At 46.8% G+C, this 11,272-nt stretch overlaps 2 protein-coding genes across 2 annotated transcripts; one reads left to right on the top strand and one right to left on the bottom strand.

Annotated features, from left to right (window-relative positions):
* The first annotated feature begins 106 nt into the window (after positions 1 to 106).
* LOC108882219 (lactoylglutathione lyase) lies at positions 107 to 2,176 on the top strand. Its single transcript, XM_018674583.2, has 6 exons — positions 107 to 264; positions 818 to 900; positions 1,250 to 1,390; positions 1,477 to 1,544; positions 1,638 to 1,727; positions 1,939 to 2,176. The coding sequence occupies exons 1-6, from the start codon at positions 196 to 198 to the stop codon at positions 2,058 to 2,060; spliced, it is 573 nt and encodes a 190-aa protein (XP_018530099.1). The 5' UTR covers positions 107 to 195; the 3' UTR covers positions 2,061 to 2,176.
* A 1,121-nt stretch (positions 2,177 to 3,297) lies between these two features.
* hey2 (hes-related family bHLH transcription factor with YRPW motif 2) lies at positions 3,298 to 9,725 on the bottom strand. Its single transcript, XM_018674628.2, has 5 exons — positions 8,182 to 9,725; positions 6,765 to 6,843; positions 6,600 to 6,683; positions 5,771 to 5,852; positions 3,298 to 4,645 (listed from the first exon to the last, which is right to left on the bottom strand). The coding sequence occupies exons 1-5, from the start codon at positions 8,265 to 8,267 to the stop codon at positions 3,927 to 3,929; spliced, it is 1,050 nt and encodes a 349-aa protein (XP_018530144.1). The 5' UTR covers positions 8,268 to 9,725; the 3' UTR covers positions 3,298 to 3,926.
* Between the last annotated feature and the right edge of the window lie 1,547 nt (positions 9,726 to 11,272).

The following is an 11,272-nucleotide window of genomic DNA, read 5'->3' as shown; positions in this document are numbered from 1 at the left end:
AGACATCATTTTATCTTGTTAGAATTCAACCTTCTTTAAAAAGTTTCATGTTATAAGGACCTGCTAACATCTTCATAAGAACTGAGTACATTTTTTTTTCATGAGTGACACACGATCTTACGAGCAGCACTTGAAGGCAGCACAGAGCAGGAGAAGGGAGTGAGTGGAGGGACCTGAGTGTGAGATCTGGGAGCCATGGCGGGCGGAGGGCTGTCGGACGAGGCCGTGTCTGATGCCTGCAAAGAGGGAGCTCCCATCACCAAGGTGACCGTTGACTTCATCTTTACTGGAAGTGACCTATTTACTCAGATGTGTTTTAAATGTAACAGCTCAGACTGTGGCGGCTGTAATGTAGTCAAACCTGTTGGCTGTGACTTCAGACGTGCAGATACCTGTGGGCTACACTCACTCAGACGTACTTTATGTATGTAGAGCTGCGGAAGCCTCCACTCTGAGTCTGAGCAGGATTTAAACTCATACAGTCTCAGCTATAACATACAGTTTAAAGACAGCTTTTTTTAGCAGAAGGTTTCTGTTTCATGTGACAAGAATTCAAAGTATCCACCTCTAAACTTTCTGCTCCTGCCTCAGTGCAGTGGAGCTGAGAGGGATTTCATTCCAGGCTCTGAAAGCTCCGATTATGTTTGAATAACTCGTCTTTCCAGGAACAGCGTCCAGGTCTCTGGATGATCCACAGACCACAGAGATTTATCCAGAGGGACACAGACACTTTTCTGTCCTGTGTTGTTGCTGTTTGCTCCTAAAAACATGGCTGAGTGTTGAATGTTTCTGTTTTCTTGGTCTCTGGTCTCTGCAGGACTACATGATGCAACAGACGATGCTGAGGGTCAAAGATCCGGCAAGATCTCTGGACTTCTACACTCGAATCCTGGGCATGACGTGAGTCCTCAGTCTGAACCACTCAGACGATCCAGTATCAAAGGATCAGTTCTCCTCAGTTACACCCTTGTGTCCCTCCTCACTCCGGCAGTATCCACCCACACAGAGAGTTTTGGTTTTGGTGCTCAGGTTTTGAGTTTTCTGTCCTTGTGATTTCAAACACAGTGGGTGGAATTTCCTTCGTTGCCCTCAGAGCTTTGAAGAAAGACATGTTAAAAACTGTTCAGCAGCAGTTTGTCTTTTCAGAAACTGTCCCTGTGACTCTGGATGGACCTCAGAGCTCACAGGGACCAGGTGGGAGTCAGACATGTTGATTCCCTCTAACCCACTGACCTCTGCTGTTTTCCAGGTTGTTGCAGAAAATCGACTTCCCTTCGATGCGTTTCACCCTCTACTTCCTGGGTTACGAGGACAAGACGGACATCCCAGCCGACGTCAAAGAGAGGACGGCGTGGACTTTCTCTCGCCGAGCCACCATAGAGCTCACACAGTACGTATGACGGCCACTGTACACCATCAGTTTATCATTTCATCTCTAATAAATGTCTGAGTGGATGGACGTTGTCTCTCTGTCAGTAACTGGGGCTCAGAGTCAGATGAAAATCTGTCGTATCACAACGGAAACAACCAACCACAAGGATTTGGTGAGAAGCTGGTTTCACTTTTCTCTGATGATGTAGAAGTTTCTTATTGTTGCTGATTATAATGGACAGATGACGTCTGTCGTCTTGTTGCAGGTCATATTGGCATTGCTGTTCCTGATATTAACGCTGCCTGCAAATTATTTGAGGAGCGAGGAGCGACGTTCGTCAAGAAACCAAACTCAGGTGAGCTCCTGTGTGACAGAGGTGGAGGAACCCTGTCTCCATAACATTTGAGTTTCCACCAGGAGGTGGCGCTCTGAGCTCACTGGACGTCTGTTCATGTGTATGAACCATGGTAACAGATCAGAGCTGACACAGACCCACTCAGGGTTCAGACCTCAGGTTCGGTTTAGTCTCCACTGAATAAGTGTTTGTGTGTTTTTCCTCCTCACAGGTAAAATGAAGGACCTGGCCTTCATTCAGGACCCTGACGGCTACTGGATTGAGATTTTAAGTCCGAGCAAGATGTTCTCCATCATGTCACCTTTAGGAGGAGACTCAGTGTCAGACACATGATATCCACAGTATCCTGCTTCTGTGTTATGTTGCTCAGTGACTCATCAGGGCTCACAGACTGAAGACCTGTGCACAGGCTGCTTCTGTTCTATAAAAAACTAAAGATGAGAAAGAAACTGTCTGTCTGTCTGTCTGACTGTCTGTCTGTCTGTCTGTTGCAGTGACAGACTCTGGTTAAATCACTAACGATCCACCTGTGGATACTTTACGAGTCGGTTCCCTCAGCCTCACTGTCACTGTCTATTCTGTTACAAGTCTCCAGGGAAAACAAAGTCAGCTGTGACTGATTCTGCAGCTGCAGCATGAACGTACAACACTGTCATGTCTCAGCTTGAAAATTAGAGCTGATACATTTTTCTAATTATTCAGTGTTTTAACTGGAGCCCTGGTCTGTGTGTTTGGTTTATACAAACAGCCTCTGTACTGTTTGGTGCATTAACAGTGTGGTATTGTGTGAAACAGCCGGTGGTCAAACAGAAACACAGTGGAGGTCTTGTTGCTTTATCCGGTTCCTGTCTCTCTGTATGTAAAGCTCTGAGCGTCTCATGTCACCCACTTTACCACCGGTCACTTCAAAGCCGTGTCCGGCGTGAGAACCGTGTCGCTGACCGGGGGCGGATTTACGGCCTACGGGGGCTGTTCCCAGACCTGATCCCAGAACCTGTTCCCAGACCTGTCAGCCTCTAATCCTCCATTCAGCTGGAAGTGAGGCGGTTTTCTTCTCTGGGAGGATTTAACAGGTGCAACAGTGATTTCAGTGTGTAAATCAACTGAGAGATGAAGGGGAGGGCAGAGGGAGTGGTGTGTGTGTGTGTGTGTGTGTGTGTGTGTGTTGGGAATGCAGTCTGATACTTTACGTTTTATTTTCTCACATTGAGAAACACCATGTTCTGGTGCTTTCAGTCAGATAACATGACCTTCCTCGGCAGATGGAGTTTGTCCAGTTGTCATTTTCTAAAGGTAAAAAGAGAAGTTGAATATCTGTTTAATCCCACACTGTGCACAGATATAAAAGTGATATCGACCTTCTCATCTAACTCTCTGCAAGAAAGCAAATAACTTTATTCCCCAAAATGTTGCACTGCTCCTTTAAGGAGGTAAAACACACGGTTCGGAGGTTTTTCCCTTCATGTTCCCTCCTGGGCTCTGTAGTTAAAGCTCTGTCATCATTTACATTTTAGGCACTGAAACACAAATGACAACATCATCACAACAGCACTTTTCATTACAGCAGCAGTGTTGTTACTTCATCTTTATTGGTAGAAAGGCACGCAGGGAGTCACAGAGGGAAACTCAGTGAGTCTCACATGTAAAACCACAGGAGGAAGTTCAGTCAGATCAGAATCACTGTTACTCTTCTTATGTTAGTCCTCTTCCTGTTCGTCAGTGGATCTCAGAGCCTTTGCTTCAACAGTTTTTAAAGGATAAAATGCTGTTATTCTACATTTTCCTTTTTGTCTCAGTTTTTTTTGCTGTAGTTTTTATCAAACAGGAGACAGTGTGTAGAATATCACCAGACTTCTCAAAGTTAAACTCTAATAAATATGGCGTTTGTACAGGTTTTACTAATTTTGTCCAAGTGAAGAAAATTTTAAATGGGAACAAAACAAAAACAGTTGAACATGTTAAAACAGTAAATCTGAATAAAAGGAGAAAGACGACAAAATAAACCACACGTTCCTTCAGAACAACCCGTCACGTTTTAAAATCAGCAGGTGAAAACAGTCAGAGGTTAACGATCTGAACGAGTCGAGAGTTAAAACCAGTCAGTAAAACTTGTGAGTATTTTTGTTGGCTGGAGATTAAAGTGTTTTCCAGGCTGTTAAAGCAGTCAGTGGGTCAGAGGTTAGTCAGCAGCCTCGTCAGTCAGAAAGCTCCGACCTCGGTTCCCCACGGTCTGTAGGGTTTACTGCTGCTGCCCTGAGGAGTCTGGGAGGAAGAGGAGGAGGAGGAGGAGATGGGTGGGCTGGTGGTGGAGGTGAAGGAGGAGGGAGGGAGGACGGGGAAACCTCCGTGGAGGGTGATGGGAAACGAAGCCGAGAGGGAGAGGAGGGAGGCGGAGAGAGGGGTGGGGGCGCAGGGGAGCACGAGAGACGAAGAAGAGGAGGAGGAGGAGGAAGGAGAAGAGGAGGAGGTGGAGTCTGCGTGGGAGGAGTAAGAGGAGGCCACGCTGCGCTGCGATAGCTCGGCCAGCCTTTGGGGGGCTCCACCTCCTCCAGCATCTGGAGAAACAGGAAGCCCGCTCAGTCCGTACGGCGTGGCGGCGGCGGCTGGTAGATGTCGAAACGCGGCGGCGGTGGCGACTGCAGCGGCTGCAGCGGCCCAGTGGTGAGGGTGGAAGGGGTGAGGTAAAGGGTGAGGCTGCTGGTGGTGGTGGTGGTGGTGAGGAGAATGGGAGGCGGCCGTCAGGGCGGCAGCGTCGCGTTGCGAGGCGCAGGAGGTGAGGTGGGAGAGGAGGCGGGAGCGCAGGGGGTCGCTGGAGTCCAGGCCCTCCACGGCGCTCAGGTAGCGGGAAACCTCGGTCACACACTCCCTGAAACCCAGAGACAGGAAGTCCAGGGCCAGAGCGTGGGCGTCAAAGTAACCTACAGACAGAACACATGTTCACGCTAACGTCGGCTACGTTAAAAAACTTACGTACTGCACCTTTAAGTAGAAACAGTTAAACCTGTGCAGCTGCATCATTACACCTCTTACATATGTAACATGTAGTCACATTAACACGACTGAACAAGGTACAGGACAGGTTTAATAATAACGTCACGTCCTTCTTTAGTTAAATGAACAGGTTTTTGTTTGCTTCTCAGATCGTTTCTTAAAGTGACAGTAGACTCATCGTTCACCTTTAACATTAGTGTAGCTGTGTGTGTCTGTGTTGAGTCACTGAGTGTTGACATGTTCTAGATGTTTTCTGAATGTGTGACCCTGACAGACGGACTGTGAACGCCTCCTCCTCCTCCTCTTCCCCTCCTCCCCTCTTCTTCCCCTCCTCTCCTCCCCTCCTCCCCTCCTCTCCTCCCCTCCTCCTCCTCCCTCCTCCTCCTCCTCCTCCCCTCCTCCCTCTCTTCTTCCCCTCCTCTCCTCCCCTCCTCCTCCTCCTCCCCTCCTCCTCTCCTCCTCCTCCTCTCCTCCCCTCCTCCTCCCCTCCTCCCTCCTCCTCCTCCCCTCCCCTCCTCCTCCTCCTCCTCCTCTCCTCCCCTCCTCCCTCTCCCTCCTCCTCCTCCTCCTCCTCCTCCTCTCCTCCCCTCCTCCTCCTCCTCCTCCTCCTCCTCCTCCTCCCCTCCTCCTCCTCCTCCTCCTCTCCTCCCCTCCTCCTCCTCCTCCTCCTCCTCCCTCCTCCTCACCCTCGCCTGCTTTATGAAAACAAACTGCTGTTCAGGGTCAAGTGGAGCTTTTATTTCTGCTGTGCTTTCCCATGGACTCACCACCTCCCTCTGACACTGACTGTCTGACTGACCGACATGTTCACGTCGCACTCGAACGCATCATAACAACAACAATCAGCTGAGACCAACATGTCTTGTTGGTGGAAGAGAAGTGACAGTGACACAGTGAATCAGCTGTTCTTTATCTACACTGCTCTCTCTCAGAGACAATTAGAAGACATCAGTTTCTGTGTGTTCAGTTACAGAGCAGAACTACACAGGCCCTGAGGATACGTGTGCAGAGAGGCTGGTTTTAGTATCTGGGAGACAGAGTGTCGTGTTCACCTTTCCCTCCGGTGGCCTGCAGCATCTTCAGGTGGTCCACAGTCATCTGGAGGATTTCTGCCTTCTCCAGTTTAGCTGAGCCCTGATGAAACAAAGGTCAGAAAAATATCACCTATCAGAGGTGTCAGTGTGTTTTCAGTCGAGCTGCTATCACATCTCTAGCTGAATGTAGCATCCACAGGTTTGTGTGTTATTTTCAGAAAGGAAAAGGAAAGAAAGGTTTGATATAACAGACATGGAATCAGAGCCAGCAGTCCAATACATTCAGTTCATATATCCATATTCATCTCTGATCTCTGATGTGAGCAGGTGTTTCTCTGAGCTCAAATCTTTTCCTCTGAGTTGATTTCCTGCAGCACCTGATCACACAGCTGCAGTCATTACACTGCAAAAAGTTCAATCCAAGTTAGAGGGAACATGCAGTGTTTACATCAGCACTTCACGTCTGTCCAGCTTTTCTTTAAAATATTTTACAGACTCAGCTCTTAAAAACACGAGAAGCAACTTTAATAAAAATCAGTTCAGTTCTGTTACTGTGTAACATCAACTATTTTATAGCTTGTTGTGTTTTCAGTGTGACATGAGGAGACTAAATGATGCAGCTTTGAAGTAGAAGAAGCAGCTCACAGGTTGACTGCTGACTAATTAGGAGACTAATCAGTGGAATGAGACGCACCTGGGCAGGTGTGTCCTCATGTATAAATCAGAGCATTTTCACTCAGCAGATGGTGAATTTAGTTTGGATATCTGTTCCAGTCTGAGAGCCCGGGGCTGTAACACTGACTTCACTGGTTCACCTTCAGTGTTACAGAAACAAACAGACCCTCACCTGCTTCTCGAACGCCGTGGGCACGAGCCTCCGTAACTCAGACAAGCTGTTGTTGATTCTGTCTCTGCGTCTCTTCTCGATGATCTGACGAGGAAAACAAAACCGTGTGTGTAAGTCCTGAAACGTAACACCGCCACACTCCTTCAAAATGTGAAAGAACTTTACCCCTCTGCGTTTTTTCCTCGCCATCACTTGAGTGGTCGTAGTCGGAGATCCACATCTTATAAAGGAGGCCTTCACGTGCCTGAGAAAAGAGTGAAATCACAAAACGAGAAGTAAATGTCTTCCTGTGAACAACCGCGTTAAACATCAGTGTGTTTGGTTCTTGGACTTTAAATATGTGGACATTGATTCTATTCAGAAACACTGATGTTGACTTAGTGCAGCTTCTAATCGTCTCTGATGAGGTTTTTATTCGTCCAGATGATTTCCTCAGCAGCTGAAACTGTTTCAGACAATCAGCTGTGAACGCCTCAGTGTCCGCTCAGGGACACAATGATCCATTTATACACAAAACCAAAACCATGTCACTTCATTTTTCATCAAATCTCCCTCCAGTGTCACTGAGTGTAGCTGAGTATTTCCACACATTTCAGAGGGAGCTCTTCTCCATGTCTTTAACAGCTGTCGCTGCTTTTCAGGCTCAGAACATATCACATGTTTTTACTCTAATATTTTCAGTGCAGGGCTTTGACTTGTAATGGAGTATTGTTGTGTCAAGTAATCGAGTACATCTGGATACTTAACTTTCGCCCCTTTTCTGGAGGTCGCTGAAAGGGATTGTGGGAAATGTAGGAGGTCAATAATTAAAGGTTGAAGGGCAGTGAATGCACCAGAAGAAGCATATTAAAATCTCTAATATCAGAACAGTTTTATTATTGATTGGTTTTATTTGTCCTGACTGAGCTGATCGTTTAACACCAGACCTGTATTTGGACTTTTGTTTTATTCTACCTGTAAAAGCAGGTGAGTGCGGGTCAGTCACACCACGGCAGATGGACAGGTGAGCTCTCATCAGGTGGATTTTAATTTTCAGACACTGTCAGGTTGTTCCCTAAACTTTCCTAAAGTAAAAGCAGCAGATCCCAGCTTCTTTCTTTCACCTGCATTTTTCATTTCACCTGAATCTCTTTGTAATGTTGAGTTTTTAAAGTTACATTTCAGTGGCAGCAGTAAGAAGCTTTAATAAGCTGCAGAACAATAAGAACAATAAGTACACTGGGCAATGATAATAACAGTGAGAATGTGTGAGTGGTTTGAATGGATGCTGAAGCTGAAATAACTGATCGACTGTCAGAAGAATAATATGCAACTACTTTGATAACGATGCAAAAAATGTCAATAATTCTCTGAGTCTTTAACGACTTAACGACTGAAAGAAATCACCTTCACACCCATGATAAAATATCAACATCAGGAGTGACCGTGTGCAGACTTTTCTACGACTGTAAGAAGTTAAAGGCGTCTTTTTCATTTCTTTAATATCTGACAGTGTGGACACATTCACCATCAGCCTCTGAAGCTTTTTGTTTGATTTTTGATTTCTGATGAAGAATAAAAGCAAATGTTCCTGCTCACTCACCCTGGATAAGTGTTCTCACTGCCCACATCAATGGTCTCCTCCACGTCGCTCTCCGCCGAGCTGCTGTCCTCGCACGGCCGCTTCATGGTGCAGGGACGGCGGGGAGGCCTGGCTGTGTGTCCCCGGGAGGAGACGAGGTATTTAGAGTATTCTGATGTGTTTTAGAGGGTAAATGATGAGAGATGGAGATACGAAGGTGAAAACAGACTAAAGGTCCCGCATTAATATTGTAGGAATCACAGGAAATATGAAATGGTTTCAGGTTGGTTTAATCCAGGAGCTGATGAAGTTTTTTTTTTTTTCCAGAAAAGAAAACTGAGAAAAACAAAGCAAGTTTTTCCTCTTTGTATTAATGATCCTCTCAAAACAAAGTCAAAAAAAGAAAAAAAAAAGAAAAAAGAAATAAAGTTCCTGAGATCAGCAAACAAAGAAAGTCAGTCATAAAACGTCCTGAAATGTTGAGTGTAAAATATTTTCACCGCAGCTCCGGGAGTTGTTTTTTCCAGCGGTGAGTGTCCGGTAAATAGTCCGAGGCAGGTGGCCTGTGAGGCGGCTGCAGACTGGACTGGTGACCGGTGTGTCCTCCTCCTCCTCCTCCTCCTCCTCTGCTGCTGGAGCTTTCCCACGGAGCCTGGGAGCCACACACACACACACACACACACACACACACACACAGTAGAACCGCCCACGTGCACTCAAACACAAATTTGAGATGGAAGATTTGTGCAGTCTCGGCAGGGCTGGTCCTTCTCTCCTGATAATACCGCCTGTCTGGTTCAGACAGCGTGTGTGTGTGTGTGTGTGTGTGTGTGACAGGCGTGCATGGGAATGAGGCCACTTCTTACAGTCAAAAAACAGTCATTATGTAAGGCAGTAGGCTTCAGACTGGACTCTCATCCACAACATCAAACTGAGTCTGGTTCCACTCCACCGTGTGGAGGAGCTGAACCTTGAACTGAGCAGCTACACCCACAGGTGTTACTCCACCTGAGGTGCTGTGATGCAGCGTTTACACGCGCTCAGTCAGTGATTGGTCGGCTGTGTGGAGGTGAAAGGAGTCAGGCTTTGATTTTCTGAACATGTGCTCTTCATGTTTCCACAGCAGTGTGTGCCGCCTGTCTCCGTGACGACCGGCCAGAAACACCTCTTCCTTCAGATGCTGTGGGTTTGTGTTGAAGTGTGTTCCTGTTCGTCAGTCAGTGTTTCCCTGTCAGCATGCTGTCTCCGTGCTGTATGTTTAGTTTTAGTTTTAACCTGCTCATCTGGAGGCCTCTGTCCAATCTGGTTTTAAGACCTTTGAGCACAGAGCGGTGCGTTAGGACCGGCTGTGTCCGACCCAGATCTACAGAGGCCTGGCAGGTAACCCAGCCCTGACTCCAGCGTCCACGAGTCGTATCATACTTCAGGAGCCCTCTCTCATCTACACACACTTCATACAAACTGTTATTGTGAAACTGGAGGACTCAGATCTGAGACAGTTGACTCAGAAGCTGAACATCTCCAACGTCCAAGTTTTATTTCCGTCACGTCTCACACTGATGTCAGATCATAACGTGATGGAGGAGGATGTTCCCACTGAGATCTGAGAGCAGAGAAACACACACACAGGAATAGAAAAAAGTAGAGTGACAGTGTGTGTGTGTGTGTGTGTGTGTCAGACGTTCCCACAGCTCCTGGCTGTGGACACTGAAACCCAATCATCGTGTGAAAGAGGCCAGACACACACACACACACACACAGAGAGAGAGAAGTGGCTGTCTTTTCTCACCTGCTAATCTTTTTTGCAATACAACAAGGATTTAATGCAGGAATTATAAAGTAGCCACACACACACACACACACACCATTCCTCGCTCTCTCTCTCAGCTGATAACTTCAGACAGACTTGTCAGCACTCTCTCATTGGCTCAGCTCCTCCTCTCTCTCTCTCTCTCTCTCCTTGTTGCTAAAATATATCAGAGTGTCTTTATCTCAGATTGTGGCTGTAACACAGTGAGTCCGTCTGCACAGCGTCCACTTCACTAAACATTTAACTGGAACAGGTCAGGTAACTCTGAGCTGCCAAAAATCCAGAAGTGGAGGATTTTCATTTGGTTTGGAATCAGACTTTAGTTTAGTTTTATTTTGGACAAACAGTCATTTAATAAAATGTCCCTGGACGTGGACACGTCCGAGTGTTTACAGTCAGAAAATATAGAGACCATATCTGTGATGAGGTCTCAGTCTGAGTGAGCGATGATGGAGGTTTATTAGTGTCAGGGGTCGTGGAGGACAAGCAGGGCCATCCTATAGCAGGAAACACTGAGTGTTAGAGAGAGGGATATCTGTGCGTGTGTGTGTGTGTGTGTGTGTGTGTGTGTGTGTGTGTGTGCAGGGTAATATCTCGGGGAACGCTGGGCCGGAGCACCAGGCCGTGAGTCGGAAATCCTTTTGGAACAAGGGAACATGACCGCGCTTTTTGTGTGTGTGAGTTACATATATATATATATACTGTGTGTGTGTGTGTGTGTGTGTGTGGAGAGAGAGAGAATGGGAGGAAGTGGTGTATTATTCTCAGTTAGACGCTGCTCGCTGCCTGTCCGTCGCTACGACGCCTCAGACCTCACACCGCTCAACCCTGTGTTCCCACAGGACATTCAACACACACACACACACACACACACACACACACACACACACACAGTGAAGACTGACAGAACTGCAGCCATGACAGTAGACGTCGCCTCAGTTTGAGGATGGTCCTATCATCAGTGTCACCAGTTCAGTATCTGACCTAACGTGAAATCTCCTCCTCTGTTCCTGAGTCATGGTGTTGAATAATGGCTCTATGATGTCACACTGAAGTTGACCTTTGACCTTTTGGATTCAGCATTTTATCCTGGTAAACATTTGTGTGAAGTTTTGTCCCAGTTAGTAAATTATTTCTTGAGTTATGGCCAAAAACATGCGTTTTGTGAGGTCACAGTGATCTTGACCTTTGACCTTTGGCCACCAAATTTTCATCAGTTCATCCTTGAGTCCAACTGAATGTTTGTGCTAAATGTAAAGAAATTTCCTCCATGCGTTACTGAGATATTGCGTGCAACAGAAT

This window comes from Lates calcarifer, linkage group LG7_1 (genome assembly GCF_001640805.2).
Source record: "Lates calcarifer isolate ASB-BC8 linkage group LG7_1, TLL_Latcal_v3, whole genome shotgun sequence".
NCBI lineage: Eukaryota > Metazoa > Chordata > Actinopteri > Centropomidae > Lates > Lates calcarifer.
The sequence above is the reverse complement of the archived record's forward strand: the minus strand, read 5'-3'. Positions and strand labels throughout refer to the sequence as shown.

What these genes read in the sequence shown, in the direction of transcription:
- LOC108882219 (XM_018674583.2), top strand. Translation starts at nt 196, where the DNA reads ATGGCGGGCGGAGGGCTGTCGGACGAGGCCGTGTCTGATGCCTGCAAA. An exon ending in AGGGAGCTCCCATCACCAAG is followed by an intron (nt 265 to 817) that starts GTGACCGTTGAC and finishes TGGTCTCTGCAG; the next exon opens with GACTACATGATGCAACAGAC. An exon ending in CAACCAACCACAAGGATTTG is followed by an intron (nt 1,545 to 1,637) that starts GTGAGAAGCTGG and finishes GTCTTGTTGCAG; the next exon opens with GTCATATTGGCATTGCTGTT.
- hey2 (XM_018674628.2), bottom strand. Translation starts at nt 8,267, where the DNA reads ATGAAGCGGCCGTGCGAGGACAGCAGCTCGGCGGAGAGCGACGTGGAG. An exon ending in AGTGAGAACACTTATCCAGG is followed by an intron (nt 6,844 to 8,181) that starts GTGAGTGAGCAG and finishes CTCTTTTCTCAG; the next exon opens with GCACGTGAAGGCCTCCTTTA. An exon ending in CCACGGCGTTCGAGAAGCAG is followed by an intron (nt 5,853 to 6,599) that starts GTGAGGGTCTGT and finishes TTGTTTCATCAG; the next exon opens with GGCTCAGCTAAACTGGAGAA.